This window comes from Gallinula chloropus, assembly GCF_964237585.1.
Source record: "Gallinula chloropus genome assembly, chromosome: 14".
Classification (NCBI taxonomy): domain Eukaryota; kingdom Metazoa; phylum Chordata; class Aves; order Gruiformes; family Rallidae; genus Gallinula; species Gallinula chloropus.
This window is the reverse complement of record NC_140099.1, coordinates 14,617,373-14,639,657: the sequence shown is the minus strand read 5'-3', so window position 1 is coordinate 14,639,657 and position 22,285 is coordinate 14,617,373. Positions and strand designations below refer to the sequence as shown.

The 22,285-nt window shown below is 44.3% G+C and overlaps 1 protein-coding gene across 2 annotated transcripts in view; it reads right to left on the bottom strand.

Moving 5' to 3' along the window:
- The window catches only part of LGR4 (leucine rich repeat containing G protein-coupled receptor 4), a gene marked incomplete at its 5' end in the record, with an annotated part of 83,161 nt that overhangs the window by 43,271 nt on the left and 17,605 nt on the right, over window positions 1-22,285 (bottom strand). For both annotated transcript variants that reach the window (XM_084270496.1, XM_084270497.1), the window contains one exon: window positions 2,901-2,972. In XM_084270496.1, coding sequence (XP_084126622.1) covers window positions 2,901-2,972 — 72 coding nt within the window. The remainder of the gene's footprint in view (window positions 1-2,900; window positions 2,973-22,285) is intronic.

The window sequence follows — 22,285 nt, the reverse complement described above, 5'->3', positions numbered from 1 at the left end:
TGAAACACTACTAGTTCACAAGTCTTGGTCAATGGCTTTCCACTGAGAAGCACTGTACACAGCTACTGTCCACTTTAGGCTCTGCTCACACAGTCATTTTCCTGTCTCTGCATCTGTGATAGCTGTTGAATTGGAGACAAACCTTCTTTTAATCTTTCTGGAGTTTATCCTACCCCTGCAGCTGCAGGAGGCAAACTCAAAACATAAAATGAAAATTCTACCTTTCTTTCTCTTGTACTAAGGAGTTATGATTGATTCAATTATTTCCAAACATTTGACAAGTGTAATTTTTACTGTAAAGTTGGTGGGGTTTGGTTTGTTGTTTGGTTTTGTTTGTGGGTTTTGTTATATTTTTTCAAAAAAAAGTTGCTTTAACATTCCAAGTAAGCATGTTAGGAATTATTTAAAGCTCCTGGGTGTTCACATATAACACCAAGTTTAATGCTAATCTTTCTTTTTGCAAGTTGAAAAGCTGGAATTTGGGTGGGGGGGAACACACGACACGATGAGGTACACAGAGCAAATGGTTCTTAGGCAATAAGCACAATAGATGATGGCTGAAGGCTCTGCCTTTTTCCCTTTATACCTTCTGACACACCCCAAGGTTTATGGAAGTTACACAATATGTACACCCATCAGTTAAGATTTTATTGCTTAATTACTTGTAGGGGGCAAAAAAAATGAAGTCTCTCACAGTCATCTGTAGGTGGGCAAACAGAACTGTTTGGCTTTTTAACTTTCAGTGTGAAATGCAACTACAAAGAATTTGGGAAAAAATGGACTACAAACACAGTCTAACAAAACATACAGACATGGCAGCACATATTATAAAGCACATGGGAAATGTTGGCTGGTAGGTGTTCTGAGCAAGCAAGCCTCCCCAGGATTCTAAGTTTTGGGAAGTTTGGGGGGGTTTGTTGTCATTGTTGTTGTTTGTTCATTTTCAATTGACTACTCATGCCATAGAGCCTATCTTAAACCGTGTCAATTAGACACATTCATCATCTGAAATTCTAGTAAATCTGTTTTCCTTCATGAGGTGTTCTGAACTATATCACAAATTACAGCAATATTGAAAATTAGAGGGAATAAGCCAAAACCTGTTAAGCATGAGGAGAGACAGCACACACAATTCATTTGACAGAAGCTCAACTGCGCTTCACAACCGTACTGACCCGAGTCAGGACTACTTAAGAACCAGGGAGAATGGAATTATTTCAGCATATTGGGAACAGCAGCTGCTACATTATCAGGATATAACAGACACCCAAATTGCAAGAAGTACAACTTATGAGACCAACCAGCGTAGCTGGGATGCAAGGAAGCAAAACAGAGAAACTTCCAGGAGCACAAGCCTCTCCCAGGAGCAAGTGATCAATCTCTCATCGATTTCTCAGTATCTTTGTCCCTGTGAGGTATGGTGGGTGTATTGATTACAGCAGATAACCAGAGTCAAAAGGTTCTGGACTTTACCTGAGTTTTGCAATGGGGTCAATTTATCCTGTTGCACTCTACAAATTACTTTCTTTACGTCGGTTTCCTTGTCTGTGAAGTCAGAAGAATGCTTCCCTATTTCACTGGGGAAACGAGCTGTTCAAAAGGTGTATATATTGAAAAAAAACCCTCTCAACATGCATTCATAATTCCAGTCTAGACAGTCGCAAATAAGGACAGCATCACCTTGTATTTTAAATACAATTTGATACAAGAAAAGCTCCTTTGACACTAAAAATGCAAGAGAAGCAAATTGCAGTGGTTTTGCCTTATCTATTCCTTATTGCTGGAAGTTCTCAACGCTCTGACAAAGGTTGCACCATACCCTCTCTTCACAGATAAGGAAACAGAAGTAATTGAAAGTCAAAGTCTTCTTCCTGTTTATTGACTCTGAGATCCGATCTAATTCAGGAAATGCTGTGAAAGGGTGCTTCAACTTCGCAAGGCCATCTCAGCTACAACTCCAGGTCAGTAAAACACTGGGCACATGAGCCTTAGCACAGCTCGAGGATTCAGAAGTCCTTGTATCACTTACACTTAGCTAAAAAGAAAGTGGGACAAGAGGGAGATAGAAATTGGAGAAAGAACTCCCCTCCTATGAGGACAGGCTGACAGAGTTGGGTTTGTTCAGCCTGGAGAATAGAGGGCTCCAGGGAGACCTTGTAGCAGCCTTCCATTGCCTAAAGGGACTACAGGAAAGCTGGAGAGAGACTGTTTACAAGGGCATGGAGTGACAGGACAAGAGGTAATGGATTTCAACTAAATGAGGGTAGATTTAGATTAGACATTAGGAAGAAATTCTTCCCTGTGAGGGTGGTGAGGCACTGGAAGAGGTTGTCCACAGAAGCTCTGGCTGCCCCTTCCCTGGCAGTGTTCAAGGATGGGTTGGATGTGGAGGTTGGAACTAGATGGTCTTTAATGTCACTCCCAACCCAAACCATTCTATGAGTTTATGAACTTTCGCCAGAGAAAATAAGAATAGTTCTCTGTACCACAGAAGTTGAATTTTTGATCTAGGTCAGGATGGGCATCTGCAGCCCACAGGGGCAATGGAAGCAAGTTGCTCAGTAAATGAAACAACATATATTTTATGGAACTTGCACAACAGCTATACTATAGATCCTTTGGTAACAATAGTAATTACACACCTCTTGTGTTATCTTTGGATAACACTGTAATTGGTATGTGTCATCACTCTAGCAGTGATTAAAATAATTACCCTAAAAAGTCCCTTGTAAGTAGCATTTACTGTTCCGGTTTCCAAACATGTACAGATACATTTTTTCCCCCAAGTATAATTGCTTTCTCTGTTCACAGCTCAATCCAACACTATTTCCCCACCCACCTTCCACTTCACACAGCCATCTGATGTTGTAGCAAAAGTTTCAAGTGTGTGAAATACTTACAGCTCTTCCAAGTAGGGAAAGTTCTTGAACGCATCCTCTGGCAGCCTCGTGATGTTATTCATGCTGATATCTCTGGAGAAGAAGAAATACAGATTTATCAATAAGCAGGAAGGGGTTTTTTAACACTGTAGGAAAGAGAGGAGCAAAAGCAAGCCCAATCAGACGGTATGGTAACAGAAGAAATATTCTGGCATCACAGAGTAATACCTCTGTTTAGAAATTCACATGCTGAACTTTCAAAGCACAGTAATTTGAGAATCCAGTTGCAGCAAAGACCTCAGTAACGGAAAGTTGACTAAAATACTTTCTGGCACCTCTAAGAAAAAAAAGACCATGAAACTACAGAGTATACCTGTATGGAAGGGGCTCTACAGTACTGTTAGCCCCAGTACTAATTTTTACCAACTTCCACATGCATACAATTGTAGCACATATGATTAAGACTGCTCTTAAAACCACAGCATATGCAAAAAATAATAATAAAACCAAGAGATGGCGACCACCCACCATGCAAATTTTCATCCCACAACATCTTTAAAATAAAATAAGTAAATAAAGAAAGAAAGAATACATGCATTGGGACTTAATAAAGAGCTTCTGGCAACAAGGCTTCTGGAACAACTGACAAGAAGAGCAGAAACATGTCCTAGCTCTACCACAGTCATTTTTTTTTTCCCTACAAAACCTATAGAAGTCCTCAAGGTAATAGTTTTAAGGAGATTGCATTCTCAGTCCATGAGCAGGCAGCAAGTGCTTACATGATAGGTATGCAGACCTGTTCAGCTTTTTTCTTTCTGAAGGAGCAGTAAAGTGGCAAACTTGGTGCCATCACCTCAGTTCACACCTACACAACCATCGCAGATAATCTAGTCCTAAAGCAAGTTATTGCTCAACATGAGTAAAAGGAGCAAGAAAACAATTCAGTTTGATAATTAAACTAATAACTGCCGAACAATTCGTGACACAACCCAAGTTCTTACTTTCCACTGGGTTACTACTTTTTTTTTTTTCTTTTAATATGTAGTTTAATGAGCAATTCAGTGAGCCTCATTAGTACAGCCCTCACAGCTCCCTTCTGCTTGCTGTCTTCCACACGCTGTTTTCTGGCATCTGTGTGCCACATCCTCACACATTGCAGGTTAAAAGCAAACAAAATCAAGCCACCCCTTCCATCCTACTGATATGCAACAAGCACCACTGAAACTCCTGCATGAAGACCTAAAGGGCTAGTGACTGCACGCAGGACAGAAGATTTTGTTTGCCACCTGAAAAGTCAGATATCAGACCAAATACCAGCCCTTGCCTACTACTGAGGCAGATGTTCTTAGCCCATCCATAGCTACCATAATTTTTCAAACATCTGCTTTTACCCCCCTCTACTCTGCCCTGGTAAGGCCCCACCTGGAGTGTTGTGTCCAGTTCTGGGCTCCCTGGTATAAAAGAGACAGGGATCTCCTGGAGAGAGTCCAGCAAAGGGCTACAAAGGTGATTAAAGCACTGGAGCATCTCCCCTGTGAGGAGAGGCTGAGTGAGCTGGGACTGTTCAGCCTGGAGAAAAGACGACTAAGGGGGGACCTTATTAACGTTTATAAATATCGTAAGCATGGGATGCAGGGGGAAATGGCCAGCCCCTTTTCAGTGGTCTGTGGGGACAAGACAAGGGGCCATGTTAAGAGTATAGCAAGTTCCACACCAGCATGGGGAAGAACTTTTCCCCAGTGAGGGTGAGGGAGCCCTGGGACAGGCTGCCCAGGGGGGTGTGGAGTCTCCATCTCTGGAGAGATTCCAGACCTGTCTGGACGCCTCCCTGTGTGACCTGTCCTAGGGAGCTGCTTTGGCAGGGGGTTGGACTCGATAGTCTCTGGAGGTCCCTTCCAACTCCTGTGTTTCTGTGAACTGGAATTATCACCATTTCTATGAGACACAGAAAGACGAATTTAGACTCTTCCCACTATACAAAAAGGCAGAAATCCCTTAAGGACTGGTTTGTAGCAACAAAAACCTCCTTGAGAAAGCAAGGAGTTTCCTGGTCAGGCTATCTTCCACAGATCCCACCCACTGACAGGGCTTAGCGCTGACCTTGGGAGGTTCAGATGCAAGCCCATAAGGGAAACTAGGTGTACACACAAGGGTTGATGCTGCTGCAAAAGAAACGTCGTTTTGGGACATTTGTGCCTTCTTTCATGCTGCAACAGGTAGTGCTGCCTGTGTCACTACCATACAGCCTACCAAAAACATTGCAGCAGCTAATTAAACCACTTTTTGCAAAGAGCATCCACATAACTGCTCCAGTTGCCAGACCATAATGTCTAGCATAGCTCATTAAAAAATTTTCCTTATTTATACTGTCAACAGATTGCACTACATAAAAAAACCATAGTTACTGACGCGGGGGAGGGGGGGGCGGGGGGCTAGGGAAAGGTTTCTTTTTGCCCCCACAGCAGCTGACAATGTCGAGATTAACAAGTAACTGGCAACCAGTCTGCAGAGCAGCCCACATCCCCAGCCACCACCAACCTGCACACTGCACCCTCCCATTAAATCAAGATGCAGCTGTGTCTTTAAACTAAATACTTATTAACTAGCAGGCCCAAACTTCATTCTTTGTACCTCAGTGTAAACTAAGTTATCCCTCAGCAGCTGTTAAGAGTATCCTAAAGTACCTCAAGATCAAAATAAGGTTCAGCACATACCAAACAAACCCAGGTGTGAGAGGAGACCCAAGAAAATCCACTGTGGCACAACAGACTCCTTCACTGAGCTCCAGAAGGAGCTGAACAGAGGATGATTTATTTCTGATCTCGACAGCCCCGCGTGCTTTACGAGGTGCTTTGTGTAGCAGCAGCAGCTTGGGTACCGTGAGATGCTGCAGTTGCTGCTGGGGGACATTTTTCTTCTTGTGGAGGAAAGTAAATAAAAGTATCAGCTACATGAATCGTCAGCTGTCTGCTCCACAGGAGACTGCAGCTTTTATTCTCCCTACCCCCCCATACACATTTTTCAACTTGTCATGAATACACACGTTTCACACATCCAGGCGAGTCCTCTCTCCTTTCCAGAGGACCACACGTCCCCTTCCAGTATCAACTGAGAAGCATACACAAATTGGACAGAAGGCTAACAAGGCAGCAGAGATGAATCCTACCTGAATCCTTGGGAACAGTCATCTGTACAAGAAAATCCCAACTCTCTCATAGGATTGCCCAGGTAATGTTAAAAACCCTATTACTGTATAAACCATATTAAATGGTGGCAATAAGTCAAGAGAAAGAAGAGCAGAAAGCATTTTATTACCAGAAAGCACTTCATGAGTGGCTATACATCGACTGCAAGCACATCTCTTACACAATGTGGTAACTCTAGGACAGAAGCAAGCACATCCATCTGAAAGTGATGGTCTGTAAGTCTCTAGAGCCATAAACAGGGGATTTTCAGAAAGTGTCATATGCAATCCTACACCAAGTCAAAGGAAACCACACAGACATACAGTATGGCCCACATCCAAATTCCACGTAATTCTGGCTTTCTCTGGGAACTGAAATTAGCAAAGAATGTTTTTTCACCTGTAGCTCCAAGTTTTAATATAGGGGAGTAGACTCTTTGGATGCAAGCGCAAGAGAGAACACCTTAATAATGAAGGTCTGAGAAGCATCATCAATATCCACAAATTCTACTGAAATTTATTTTTCTAACAAACAGGCAGAAAGCTGCATTGCAATTCTGCCATCAGCAGTTAGGGGAATCTTCAAGGACTGCTCAACATGAGGCCTTGGTAAAAACCTGGAGTTATTACAAAGTTACTGTACTCGCCTTCATTACAAGTGATAGTAACTTCTACTCAATAAATAAGCCAATCTTTGTAACATTTGTTTGCCGACTTTGGGGGACATCAAGCCACAAATTTTCAAAGTTTCTTCTGGACCGCCAGTCAAGTTTTGAATCATTTCTTGTTTAATTAAGAACATTATGTAAAGGCAGAAATCCCAAACCGATTGTCAACACGCTCAGGTACATCACGCTTTGAAAAACTCCCAAGATAAAACTGAGTTTCAACATAGGAGATGAGAAGGTGAGAACATACTAATCTCATCTGAAGTGTGCAACCAGCAAAAATCTGGGGCCCGCAATACAAGAAAGATGTGGGACTGTTGGAGAGGGTTCAGAGGAGCCACGAAGATGATCAGAGGGCTGGAGCACCTCCCCTATGAAGAGAGGCTGAGGGAGCTGGGCTTGTTCAGCCTGGAGAAGAAAAGGCTGCAGGGGGACCTCATTGCAGCCTTCCAGTCCCTGAAGGGAGCAGAGAAACAGGAGGGGAATCAGCTTTTGCAAAGGGTAGACATTGGCAGAACAAGAGGGAATGGATGGGGCCCTGGGCAACCTTGTGTAGATCCAGGCCTGGAGGTTGGTGGCCCTGCCTGTGGCAGGGGGGTTGGAATTCTGTGATCCTTATAGCGTATAGGGGCCCTTCCAATCCAGACCACTCTAGGATTCTATGAAAAGGGGAAAACCACAAGGAATTGTAGAAGATGAAATCAGACATTTGGGTCATGGGGGTTTTTTAATATATATATAAAATAAAATGTTTCAATTTTATTTTCATTTCAATCAAAGAATGAATTCACAGGCAGTACTTGCTGGTGATTAACTATTAAGCTCACGAGCTTCAATGAGAGGATTTACAAACAATCCTAACAAATGCCCGTATCACTAAAGTTAGATGACTTACCTACTCTCTAAAGTGAATCTGGGAGTTATTTTTTATAATGACACATGCTTTACAAAAGAATTACAACAAAAAATGGACTAGCACCACATAGTGTAGCAAAATAACGGTAAATACCATTGTCCCAACAAAAATAGCCCTTGCCAAGTTTCTCCTTTTATTTTAGAAAATATTCATTGCACTATTCCTGAAATTTCAACACGCAAATCAGTCTATGCAGAATAAAACCCATATAATAAATTATTAGCACTAGACTTGGATATATCAAAGAAATCTCCACCAAGAACCTGTCCTACTCCATCTGTTCCTCTACTAGAAATACTTCAAGCCTACACACCCCGAGCTCATTTAAGAACCTAATTGCCACAGTTTTGCGTAGCTGTGCTGCTGAGACGGCTTCTGCAAGCAGCAGCTGGAAGCTCTCTGAAGGCCCCAGCCTGTAAACATGGGCCCATGCAAGGCCTGAGTTGCTGCTGACCAGGGCTGAGCCAATCGGCGATGGTCACAGCACCTCTGGGAATCACATACAGGAGAAAAAACCTGCAGGCAGCGGCATTTTGCCACCAGAGAGGGGAGTGAGAAGATGTAACGAGCTGTGCGGACACCAAGGCCAGGCCTGAAGGAGAGTGGCGGGGGGAAGAATGAGGCACTCCGGGTGTGGGGGAGAGAGATTCCCCTGCAGCTCCTGGAGAAGACCATGGAGAAGCAGGTGTCCCCTCACAGCCCATGGATAAGGACGGGGAACAGAGACATCTACAGCCTGTGAAGAGATAGATCCATGCCTCGGCAGGTTTGCCAGGGGGCTTGTGAATCGGGGGGAGTACCAGGTCAGAGCCGTCTGAGTCCGAAGGTCAGCGCCCCATGGAAGGGAGCCGGGCTGAGGCAAGAGGTGAGGAGATGATGTCCCAATAGAGAGGACTCACGCTGAAGAAGTTCTCCTGTGGGCTGGACCCCACAGTGCTGCGGGGGAAGTGTGTGTGTGTGTGTGTGTGAGTGTGTGTGTGTGTGTGAGTGTGTGAGTGTGTGAGTGTGTGTGTGTGTGTGTGTGTGTGTGTGTGTGACCGCCCCTCCCCACGCCATGTTGGAGGGGGGAAGAAGGGAGTAAAATCGGGATGCAGTTTAAGTCTGCTAAGAAGGGAGGGGTGGGGGGAAGGTGCTTTAAGACCTGGCCACGCTTCTCATTACCTGACTCTGGTTCACTAGGTGTGTAGTTGTAGTAGTAATACATCACTTTTCTTTCTTTTACTCTGTGCTGAGTCTGCTTTGCCATTGCACTAATTGGAAAGTGATACCTCTGTCCTTATTTCAGGTCCTAAGCCTCCCAACATATATTTTCTCCCCTTTTCGGCTGAAAAGAGGGAGTGAGCAAGCGGTTTGGTGGGCATTTGGCCTCCAGCCAGGGCCAGACCACCACAGTCCTTTTTGGCACCCAATGTGGGGAATTTGATAAGGGCACTAATTGGATGAGGGAATGGGCAGAACAGACCGAACATAGCTGGGGGGTAGAATAATTGTAGAGAATTTGTGTTAGGATGAGGATTTTAAGGACGATTCTCATATATGTGATTCACAAAGGCGGGGGGTGGAAGCAACATTGAGTCCTCTCTATCCTAACAAAGTAAAGAATGAATGAAATGAACACCTAAAAGTACTTTACCAACCTCTAGCAGTGCTCACAGGAACAATGCCATCACACAACAGAAGGATCCTGTCAACAGTTGCCTAATGCCTCATTTCAGCATGACTATCCTGAAGGACCCATTCCCGACTGGATCGAACACCACTAACAAACAAAACACACACACACAGAAAAACCCCACCCCAACACTTGCCCTGAATTTTAGCGGTACACTCCAGTTCCCACTCAGTATTTGAAAGGCTGATCTTTGATTTCTTGTTCTTTCATTACCTCACAGTAGGATCTTTCAGCCCCAGCAACTTACAGCTCTTTCTTGAAATCAAACTCAGCCCCATGCTTATATTGGGGATGTGTTCCCTGCAAAGCACAAAGCAGACACAACACCTTTAAGAGGGAAGAGATGAAGGCAGCTGTGGGTTTACATCACAGATTTGTCAGGAAAATGAAGACAACAGCCTTGCACTTTTCAGCAGTTAGCCATTAACCAGGCTTATCTGTACTAAGCAGGCAGGCTAAATCTTCGCTCACTAACTTTAACCAAGACAGGTCAGGGCGTGATCGGGCAAGGAGCTGGCATCGAAACTCAAGTGATGAGCAGCCAAAGGTGGTAACCTCTTTAGCAAGAAAAGGCTGCATCTTGGGGATAACATGAATCACAGCCTTAGAGTTACAATTAGTTTCGCCATTTCAGGTAGGAGAGATGTAAAAGCCAAGAATATAAACACAACTGTGCTCCCTGCTCCTGTGGCTGCAGTTCAGAGTGATAAATAAGGCTCACACACACTTGGTCAGAAGTTTGGGCCTTCTTCCAGGAAGGTACTGCAAGAGAAGGAAAAACAAGAAACCAAACCAACAAAAACCAAAGCAAGTAGCTGGAAGGAATATACTGGAAGCATTATTCCACTACCTGAGGTACTACAGAGGCTAATCTTTACAAGTCAAATGTGAAAAAAATCAGTCCACAAACTCCAACAGTTATTTGCTATATTCAGTCTGCTTCAGCAGATCTCGTCAGGTTATTCTGATAACTACTTTAATCTCCACTGTGAGTTTAGTTTAGGATAGTCCCCTGCTTTGACTTAGGACAGAAACACGTGTCTATAGAAAAATACTCAGTAAGGATGGTAAAAAAGCTATGGAGGCCTCCCTCTGAAGAAAACAGGCATCAACTGAAATAAAATAGGTTGGGAGAGGAAAGCACCTTTGCTGGACACAGCAACACATCTCCTCTCTGCTGAAGGCAGGAGATTTGTGCTATTGAATCAACCTGCCACAGAGATTTCAGAAAGCTCAACTAGACAACATAAAGCACTTCAACTTCTTTTATTGTACTTCTATGCCAAAAATTCCTGTTCCTGATGGAAAGTTTTGGGGGCTGCTTTTTTAAAACAGATTCTTTATTCTACATCTAACCAAAGTCAAAGTCCCCCAATGCTTCAGGATGAGCAGAAATACTTCCGATCTCCAATGGCAACTTACTAATTCTCTCACATTTAAAAACCCCCAATCTTCAAGGAAGTGGCTTCACCCACAGCTTTCACCTGTAATATCATGCAAAAAAGAAGCAGACACACTGCACAGCATGTCACAGCATCTCCTTCCTGCAGGACACAGCTTTCTCTTCCCTTTTAAAGTACTGCCTCTACCACAAAGTAGCCTGACCCCTTGTTAGATTTCTCCTAACATCTTTCCTAACAAAAGCCAGAGCGGATTTTGGCTAGAAAGGACAGCTGACTGCAGATGATGGAAATAGAGGAGGAGGAGGACAGTAATTCCTGCACAAGAAGGGAAAAAAAGCTGCAACAGAGGGACCACAAAAGGGAAACATGGACTTCCTGTAGAAGGATATAGGTGTAGAATGAAAGCTAACAACCCACAATAACTGATGGGCACTGCAAGGGAAACCATGCCAGGCTCTCTGGCCATTTAGCTGCACCAGCCTTTTTTTGACAAGACTGATTGTTCTTCACACCTCCCCAGCCAAAAGTCGTGCACACTTTAGGCAAAGGAATCTTCCTTGCTACCCAGCTCTGATGTGCTGGCTTATCTCCTAAAACTCACAGGAGATGCTGGTACCACGCTTTCTGTCCTGCACAGCAGCCTTGGCTACCTACCTATGGCTGGCTTGGCACTGAGCCTGGGGTGCACACACACAGCCCCATCACATTCACTGCATCCGAAGGCATGCTAAAGACCTAAATTACACCACTGAGTAAAAGACAATCTGAAGCCTGAAAAACATGAAATATCTAGCTACAGAAAAGGAAAATTAGACCTCAGCCAAACCCAATTGAGATTGGCTGCTTAAATAATATAAATAAATATATAAAAAATACTCCCCTGTACTCCCCTGCAATTCATTAATAGGTTAATTAATTAATCTTTTTGGCTCACCACCTAACCTTTATCTTTTGTGAAGTTTAGAAGGGAAGGGGGAGAGGGGAAGGGGACAGAGAGGAGTGTTTGTTGAAGAAGATCATGTTTCAACAAGGCACCTTTAAAATCCTATAAAATACTCCCTCTGAGCAAGCTTAACCTGTTTGCTGATAGATAATAGCATGTAATACTGTAGGCTCCATTCAGTCTTTTCCAAGGGCTGGGCCCTCTGCCACGGAGTTATTTAATTATAACACTTACAAAATGATTTAGGCAGAGCTATCTATATTTGAATAAAGTCCTCCTACCTACTTGTACAAGACCATTAGGTAAAAGGTCTTAATCTTATGTAAAATTCCCCAGGTAGTAGTATCCTTGATCCAGCTTCAACAGTCCTAGGAAAAGCTGGAGCTAGTAATGTTTTTTTAGAAGCTCTGTTCAGTCAGCCAGGTTACTGCACTGCATAAATACTCAGCAATAAGTAGCCATCCATTACCACTGGGACCACTGACATATGGATAATGTCCCCATTACCTTAACAGGAGAAAAGATCAAGACAACAAAGCAACAGGTATTTTTCTTACTGTACCAGATGAACAATTCTCTGCCCATTATCAAAAAGAAGATAAAAAAGGACAGCAGTATATGCAGCTGTATAGCAATGGTCAGCGCTCTGAATTCAGTCTAGGTCACATCTGCATTAACCTGGAGAACTGCCACTACTGTGGTAGTCAGTAAGTGAGCTTGAGCTTGAGGGTGGGCAGGGGGTGGAGGAGATACCAGGGACACATTCAGTGCCAAACTCCTTGTAGGAACGTGCTCACGTGATGAAAACCAACATAATTTTCATCCAAATCACACACCTCAGCAGCCCATCCCAGGGGAGACCAGGAGCTGAATTACATCCCTGCCCACGTCCTCCAATCCGTACCACCATGTCCCAACAGATTCTGGGGCCAGACCATTTGGCCAGATCCTTCATGCTGAACATACTGATGGGATGGAGCACAGGATTTTACATTAACACTGTCCCATGTCTTAATCATCTTCACTCTGTTACAAAAGCACAAATAAAGCCTCGAGGATCTGCAATTAAACTTATTCAATTAAAAAGGAATTTTTTCATTTGTTTTACTGTATCTTCCTGCTAACAGGCAAACAATTCTCTTCCAGAAGCACCACCTCATACCTGCTGCTCTGAACAGTAACTGTCTGCACCGTGCATACGAGTGCAGCTACAATTCCAGGATATATGCTGCATACAAACATGCCAACCTCAGCAGCTTGGAATCACGAACAGGAGGCAAGCATTAGGCAAAGGAAAGATCACATGTACAGGGGAGCCTACACACAGAAAGTGTTGGAGTTTGCAATGCTTTTTTTACAAGTTAAAAAGTAATGCAAAGAGTAATTAATTTCTTTCCTATATTACTGCAAGGTTTGGCTAAGCTTAGCCAATGCCTTTACATGGTAACAGCACACCAATGCAGTATGTTAGACTGGCTTTGTATGTAAAAATCTATGTTCTCCCAGCTTCTGACAAGGTCCACACAGCCACTGGAGCCCATCTCCCAGCAGGAAGGCCCCAGCTTGAGGGCACCTGGACTCTGCAGTGGTAACCAGCTCATATCCTCCAATCCATATCACCATGCCCCAACACGTTTTTTTCCTTCTGATCTTCATCTGTTATTCCTTTTAACATGGACAAAGTTCTTCACAGTAAAACAAAATGGAAGATTTGAAACCAATTTTTGCAATAACAGATTTTTTCTTCTAGTGATTCCATCTCTCCCCAAGAATCTCAAGCATGGTCCTACTGCCTCTGACCAGAGAGAACTCCAGCACTAAAAAACACACAGAAACCTGCTCTGTAGTCACAAGAAGCTTATCAGCCATGCCATTTTTTCATTTATGAGCATGTTTCCTTTTCCATTTCTTCTAGGAAACATTCTTGTAAGAAAGGAAACATCCTTAGTCAAAAGCCTTAGTCAACATCTGCTGTGACTGGCTAAATACAACACAGGTTGCATTCCCACCCAGCAAACACACTTGCCATTTCCTAAGTACCCATGCTATCTCTCTAATGAGCACAAGGTCTTATCATCTGCTGTTTGCATTTCAACAAGAAGCTAAGGGCCCTAGTTCAACATGTCAACCTGATCGGCGCTGTGCAAATACACAGTTGGAGACACTCCTCAGCTAGAAGAGTTTGCTACTTAAACGGACAAGACAAACAGCACGGGAGGGAAAACAGGAACCCCCCCCCCCAGTCACCAACAGAGCCTGGAGCCCCCTCTGCTTGCCCAATGCTGCTGTCACGGGCTATGCCCACCGCATCCTTTTCAAAACAAATTTATTACCTTTAAAAAAAAGGGGGGGGCGGGGGGGATAAATAATTTATTTAGCAGAGAACCAGGATAGGAGACTGTTCTGAGTTTGTGTGCTGGAAGTGCAGGTTCACTCTACTTGGTAGAGTGCTCTGTAAGCACCTTAAATGTGTCTCCACCCACTTCTCTGTGGCTCAACCTAGAACCTTTGTGTGACCACACACTTGGGGATAAAGCACTTAAACTACTTTTTCATGGAAGCGATCAAACTTCAGACTACCCACCAACCCTGGCTAACAGAGGGGATTGAGATATTCAGAAGTTTTAGGAAACAGGGGTAACATGGAGCCCACTTTCAGTACAAGATACCAAGAAAAACAAATAAATCCTGTTGATTCCAGTAATCTTTTAGCATTCTGCTGAGGCAGGACCAACGACATTTTCACTGACAGCCACAGAAAGGCTGAAAAATTTCAGACAGGTCTGTTCCTGCAAGAGAAGTACCCTGCCCTCCTTTCCCCCACCGTATTTCTAAGTTATTTCTCCTCCCGCCTCCTCCTTCCCATGTCACATCAACCTGTTGTGGGTTTTTTTTCCCCTCTCTCTCTTCCAACATGATGTCTTAGCTTTCTTTCAGACACAGTAACTAGCTCTAATGTACCCTATTCATGTGCCAATCAAGCCATCATCAAGATCTTAGAGAGAACAATACTTGTATGCAAAGACCTATTCTGCACTGGTATTTGAGTCACTGCAGGCCAGCCATTAAGCAATCACACATACGGTTAATGGCCTGTGTTGACACATGGTGGGGAATTAACCCAGGAAAAAAAAATTCCACTGCATTATTATGAAAGAGATCGTATCCTAGAAGATGAACATAGCGCAAGTTAACCTGCTCTTCGGTTAACTTTTTCAGAGCCCCACACTTGGTGAGGTTTACGGGCTGAAGGAAGCGCTTCTCGTGAGCTGGAGGAGGAAACAAAATATCCTTCAGAGCAAGAGTGTTTTCCTCTCCATACTTAAGAGATTATTTACAGCAGAGAGTAAAATTTTTGCATTATTCATGGTTTGATAATTACTTAACTCTCTATAATACAGTAATCGCAGAATCATAGACTGGGCTGGGCTGGAAGGGACCCCAAGGATCACAGAGCTCCAACCCCCCTGCCACAGGCAGGGACACCAACCTCCAGGCCTGGAGCTACACAAGGTTGCCCAGAGCCCCATCCAACCTGGCCCTGAACACCTCCAGGGATGGGGCATCCACCACCTCTCTGGGCAGCCTGTTCCAGCCCCTCACCACTCTCTCTCTGTAAAGAACTTCCCCCTAATATCCAAACTAAACCTTCCCCCCTTTAGGTTCAATCCATCCCCCTTGTCCTCCCAGTGTCTACCCTTTTAAAAAGTTGATTCCCCTCCTGTTTCTCTGCTCCCTTCAGGGACTGGAAGGCTGCAATGAGGTCCCCCTGCAGCCTTCTCTTCTCCAGGCTGAACAAGCCCAGCTCCCTCAGCCTCTCTCCATAGGGGAGCTGCTCCAGAATAGAATGGAACAGAGTAAAAGTGGTGAGCACAACGGGCATGTTAGTTAAGAGGTCTGAGGGCAAGGCTGTGCTGGGATAGTCCTCCCACACCTATGGGTATCCACCACAAAATGCAAATAACCAAACCGTGCAAGGCTATGAGGAATTCCACAGAGAAAACCAAGTGGGAATTCAGATCGTCCACACCCCTGATCTAACACCAAACTCACAGGTTCTGCTACCACCCCAGCTCTGGGGAGCGAGGCACTCAGCACAGTTACACCACCGCTACCCTATGACCTGCAAGGTTTTTTAAATCATTTATAAAAAGTAAGGCAGCTATCCAAGACTCCAAGAGTAACCAGAGATCAAAACATCATCAAAGTCATTAGAATGTGACAAATGGTGACAATCCCTCCTGGATTCACTGCCACTTGAGGTAACCCAGACCACAGGAGACTTACAATTGAAATCTGTCAGGACCAACATGTTTCAAAGGAACCATCTTTGCCAGGCAGACTCATCGTGCCCTGCAACTAGCATGGCAGTTGTTGAGGGGGATCAAAACTAAGCAATAGAATTATTTTATGCCTATTGCAGGACTCCTGAGCTTTATCCAGCTTGTCTCCTGCCTCCAGATGGACTGCACAGCTCAGGGCTACACACAGAGCTAAGGCAAATCGTAACCCAACTGGTGGAGCCTTTGAGTGCAAGCGTTCAAAGTGCTGTCCTCCTCTTCACCATACTTTGCTATTTCACTGACACACCTTCCAGATATGGGAAGCTACAATGAACACTTTAATGCTTTCATCTCATTAACAGCAGTCCCAGTAAACTGGCTGGAATAACAACTCTGCAGGTTAAGGAGCTTGAGCCTGGGATCACATTAGCCCCAACATATGTGCCTAAACCATTCATTACAATCATTGGTTTTGGCAAGACTTGAGATTGTTTGTAAAAGCCAAAAATCCTTCCATTTACCTTTTTTTCTTTTTTAACCCCCAGGTCTCCATGCATAAAGGGAAAAGAAGAATGCAGCTTGAGCTTTCAACCTACTGCACCAACTAGGGTGTAGCTGCACAGCGCTGTTTTCTTTCTGATGAAAAAACCTGGCGTATACTCCCACTGCCTTCCACCTCCACAATGTAAGAGATTATGGGCAGCCTGCTGCAACCAGACCATTGTAATAATCTGGATTTAAACAAACAAACAAAAAAATCAATCTCATTTTTGGCTTGCTTTAAAAAAGAAAAAGCTATCCTTTATATAGCATGGCCTTACAGAGAGCTGTATCAGCACAATTATGACTGGGCTTGTTCAGCCTGGAGAAGAGAAGGCTGCGGGGGGACCTCATTGCAGCCTCCCAGTCCTGGAAGGCAGCAGAGAAACAGGAGGGGAATCAGCTTTTTCAAAGGGTAGACAATGGCAGGACAAGGGGGATAGATCGAAGCTAACGGAGGGAAGGTTTAGATTAGATATTAAGAGGGAGTTCTTTACAGAGAGAGTGGTGAGGGGCTGGAACAGGCTGCCCAGAGAGGTGGTGGGTGCCCAGGCCCTGGAGGTGTTCAAGGCCAGGTTGGATGGGGCCCTGGGCAGCCTTGTGTAGCTCCAGGCCTGGAGGTTGGTGGCCCTGCCTGTGGCAGGGGGGTTGGAGCTCTATAATCCTTGGGGTCCCTTCCAGCCCAGACCAGTCTATGATTCTATATAGGGCAGCAAACTGCACTGGTAGAAGGAAAAAGGAAAAGCAGGAGACAGTGGGAAGAACTTTGCACCACAAGGAAACATACGATGTAGCTCCGCCTTCACCAGATTCCCTAATGGGAGTTCTAGAGAAAGTATGTGTCATGTTTTAAGTAAATAGAAGTTTAACACTGTTGCAACCAAATTAAAATAGGGCAGTACTGCCAGGTGCAAGTTGTCCCTACCATGGTGGAGTGGTATTGAACCCTCAAACATCACGGTCACAATGTCATTTACAGCTTTTTCTTTAAGGAGTTAAGTCAGCGGCAGGTTAGAGACACATCCGAGTTTTAACTTAAATCCCATATTGCTAAACCCAACGCAGACACTTCGTGCCTGACCAAGCCAAGGGGTTGCTCAGTACTATTAAGGAAGTTAGCAAGCATTTTTTCCCTTATGGAAAACTTCTGTGAACAACCACTGCTGAAACACTGGGAACATCACTAAGCTATGCAATCAAACCAGTTTCATGAGATTTGGGGTTCATGAGATTCTCCACCCTCACCCCACCCCCAGTCTCAGGTCCTTGATGCATACTCAGACACCTACAAGGCACATTTCCTTCCATTTAACAGCTTCAAGGGCAATTCCATAAAACTTAAACCACCTCAACAGGAACCTAAGGAGCCACACTTACCCTTTGGACTCCAAGGACACCACATCTTGCTCCACCTAGCAACACAGTGTATTTGCTACAACAAACACTTCACACCAAAAGCTTCCTGGACAGAGATCTACAGAGGTTCAGTACCTTGTCCCAGCCAGCACAGACTCATTTTGCTGGTTTGGACAGACTGCTTCCCCTTCCCAAACCCCAGGTTCAAAAGAGAATAATCTTTGCTGCATCTATGCAAGGAAAGGGGAAGATAGAGCTATCCATGTTTCTGAGCTGCCTAGAGCCCAGCACTTAAGTCTTGTTTACACCAATAGAAAAGCAGTGCTACGATTACACACACATACTCATATTAAACTCTTCTGTTGCATTTTCACTCTGGGTTCTTCCTCTGTTGCAAAAAAAAGAACATGACCAACTACAAATACAGTTGCATAAAAACGCCAACTTTAGTAACTCTGAGTACTTTGAATTTTATTCATTTTCTTCTGGTTTATTTTGGTCTCCTAGTCTGTCCCACCCAATGTTTAGAAAGCAACATGACTCTCAAAAGTCTAGGTAAGCCCTACATTTTTAGAAGGCTAAAAGGAAAAAACCAAAACAAAATTGGTATATGAACACAGTCACTGATAGGATGAAGCCAGAAGACATAATGTAAACATCTCAATTGGTCCAAACCTATATACAACAGGCTTAGTACTTAAGCTTTTTTTTTCACTTGCATAAAACATGGAATTTGAATGTAAAATAAAATTATTTCTGAGGGAGAAAAAAAAAATCCTTTTCTGCAATACAGCACTATAATTATCTATATACTGTGGGAAAACTAAAAGCAAGTGTCAAAATAGATTTCATGGCAGCACCTGGAATGGCCTTTATAGAACCAAGCATGCTTTTACAAAGCAATTTTCAAGGCATCTTCGAGTAGCTGACAAAGCATGAGCAGTTTTGGTAAGACATAAAAACTTAGGTTTTGGGAATTCCTGATCAATTATTGCACAGTTAGTACTTCAGCAGGAGAGTAAATTTCCCTTGATGACATTTTAAGGATCAAAGTCTGCCTGAAGTCTCCCGAAGCTTCCTGCATGGCAACGCTGGCAAACAACCCCAGCCGGGAAGCTGAACCTTCAGCAGGCAAGGGCTGCTGCCCATGGACAAGACATGCAGCTAAATGCAAGAATACAAACAGTTTCACCTGCTTTGTACGAGCTTCCCATCCTTTTGGGTTATGCTTGTTTCGGCTACATCCCTCTTTCTGATTTATCTGCCATCTATTTATCCTTTAAGTGGATGAAGACACAGGCTGAGCACCCACTTTACCTTCCAGTTAACCTCAGACACAAACGCAAATGGAAGCCACACAAAAGGTCTGCCAGGACACTCTTAAAGAACAGCTACAGGTTCACCTTCTACTTCAAGAGGACTAAACAAGGGACATCAAGAAAGTATCTGAATTCAATTATTTTTATTCCTTATATAACGAATGTTGGGAATTATCTTGCTCTTATCTGGCTTATCACAGAGCTAATTATTTCACTTCATGAAGCAAAACTTGATGTACTCTTTGCCTTGTGAAAAACTACAACTCTTTCCTTGGTCATCAAAGTTGTGTAGCTCTTACTCCAGCCCCAACCTGCATCTGCTGTCATCTTAAAGCAAGATTCACAGAATCACAGGGGTTGGAATGGACCTCCAGAGATCATCGGATCCAACCCGCAGGTGATAATACATATTTAGGACCTACAGCGACAGCAGGACCGGTGGTGTGCATGTACATAACAGCAGGTTTTCACCCCAAAGTCGGCAGTACAATAAAATAGCTTGTTATGAGCGTTTGGAGGAGAAAGGTGAGCCAGACATCCGCTCCCAGGAGATGGTCACCCTTATTGCCAATACCTCTGGGTGCGCAGCCACGGCTGCTGCACTGCACCGGCACCTCCTGTGTTCTGGGGAGCTTGGCAGTGCTACAGCCCTACCACTGACACAGATGACAAGTACCAACAGATGACAAGTACCCACAGAGCCACATCTTCAGATGGTTCCAAGCAAGGCTGCCCAGCACCATGCTAAGCCCAAGGGGGGCACGACAAACTTCAACCACATCTGCAGGCAACAAGCCCTCCAGCAAAAAAAAGAAAGTAACAAATCTGTAAAGGAAAATAATCTGGATTGAGAGAAACCCAATGGAAGGCACAAAACCTCCTCTTTATGCACCAACAGATGAAGGTGGAATGTCCTCATAGCACTTCCACCTCTGAAATTCAAAGGTCAAAAGACAGACTCTCTTTTCACTTGCAGCAGAAAGTCCCATGAGGAACAGTGCCCTTTTTTTTTTTTAATAATTTTTCAATACAAAATGTGCTCCAAACTGGAGGAGACTTCTCCAGAATCCAGTCAGTGAACCTGGGTCTTCATCACTTTAGTCTTTTTTTTTTTTTTTTAAACACACAAACTGCAACAAGACACTCAAAGAAATGTAGGGGGAAATGAATACATTTTTAATTATAAAATCAAGAGTTGAAGAGTTGGGGAAAATACTTTATGATCTACTGGATCAACCAAGAAGAGATGGGAGCGAATGGAGGGGGAGAAGTTTCAGGAGTGCAGACACTTTCCAAGGGCCCTAATGGCATGCAGAGATTTATTTTGCCATTGTAGGACTTCCTGCTAACCTGCAGAGGTTGTCCCTCCATCACTACAGCACACAAAGCAGCCAGCCCAGCCTGAGCTGGCAGCTGTAAGAGGGTTAATGCACACTGCACGCCAATTAGAAGAACCCTATAGCTAAAATTAACTGCAATTGGGGAAAAAGAAAAAAAGAAAGAAAAAAGGAAAAAAGAAACCCCAAAACCCCTCAGTCTCACAGGCCCAGAGTAAAAGCTGAGCATGCTGTTAGAGTGGGGAATCCAGCCCATTCCACACCAGCACATTCACGGGAGTTCCCAATAAACATCCACACTGGGGGCTGGGGGTGGGGGGAGGGAAATGGAAAAAAAAAATCTGTTTTCTTTCATACAATTCCACAAAAATAACTGTCACCACAACCATCCTTGTGGCCGGAAAGTCCATATTTGCCTGCAGTGAAATCCGTCTGCAGCTGCCCTGTGGAAAAGACAGCCAATAATTGGCTTCTTTCACCTCTGTTAACCACGAACAAAAGTGTCATTCAGCTCCCAAATGGACAGAAGGCACCAATGGATGGTCAGCTCGCCGAGCCAATGGGCTGGAATAACAATAACCCTGTAGCATTTTCTTTTTCCTTTTGTTTAGTCTTTCAAAGCCCTTAATTAAGACCCTCACAAAGCACCCCTACAGGCTTCTTTCAATGAGGCATTACACGCCTGTTTTCTTGTATTTAAGGAAGAAAAGTAACAGGGATTTCTGAAACACATTAAGCAGCACACACAATTTCTATGTATTCACAACTGAAATACTGTTACATTTTAGCTTTTAAATATTATCGTCGATAAAAAGCAACCCAAGCTCACTGTGCCGGCTCTTTGCTGGACGTGCCCTTGCTACGGCAATAAATAAAAAAAGGATAAATACATTCGGTCATAAATCTTGCCTAAACTCCTGGCAAGCCAGCAGCTCCCAAAAACCAAGGCATGTGGAACAACGCGTGTTGAAGAAACATGCCTGGGCACCCCAAAGCAGCCAGCCGAGAAAGGACGGGGTAAGGCAGGGACCTGATTTGTTGAGGCTGCACATGGACACACACTGGCATTGTCTGACAATCGGAGCCGGCAGAAGCCAAGGTACATACCCTGCTGGGTTTAGTGGCCTCGTGTGCAATTAAATAACTGTTTGCATTTAATATATGCAAAGGTAATCCCTCCACTGCATTATCTACGACCCAACTGATGTAATACTGATGTGCAGAAATTAAACAGGACACGGGAGGGCTACCTCTGCTTTTCAGCAGCGCAGGCAGTCTGCCCTGCACAGAAACGCTAGAGAAGCTTGCAATATCCCAGCAATCTACAGCAGCCCTCTTCCTGAAGGGCTTCTTCCCCCAGCCACAAACAGGAAACAAAGAGCCATTGAAATATCATCCTCGTAGGTGTAGGCCAGTCTGGGGAAACCAGTCCCTTGGTCCCTTCCCACTCCAGACCAGGCTGAGCTGCAGGCTAACAGAGCTACAGGTTTCTGGGAGGCTCCCAGAGTGTGTGGCAAAGGGAGCAGGGATGAGCAAGGAGCACTGGGCACAAGCACCTCCAGACAAAGCCATCACCCAGAGAGTGATGGTCCAGGCCCTCCAGAGTGCTGCCGTGTCTCTCTACTGTCTGCAGGCGACATCATCACAGAATCACAGAACGCTTTGGGTTGGAAGGTACTTCGAAGCTCATCTAGTTCCAACCCCCTGCCGTGGGCAGGGACACCCCCCCCACTAGCCCAGGCTGACCAAAGCCCCATCCAACCTGGCCTTGAGCACTGCCAGGGA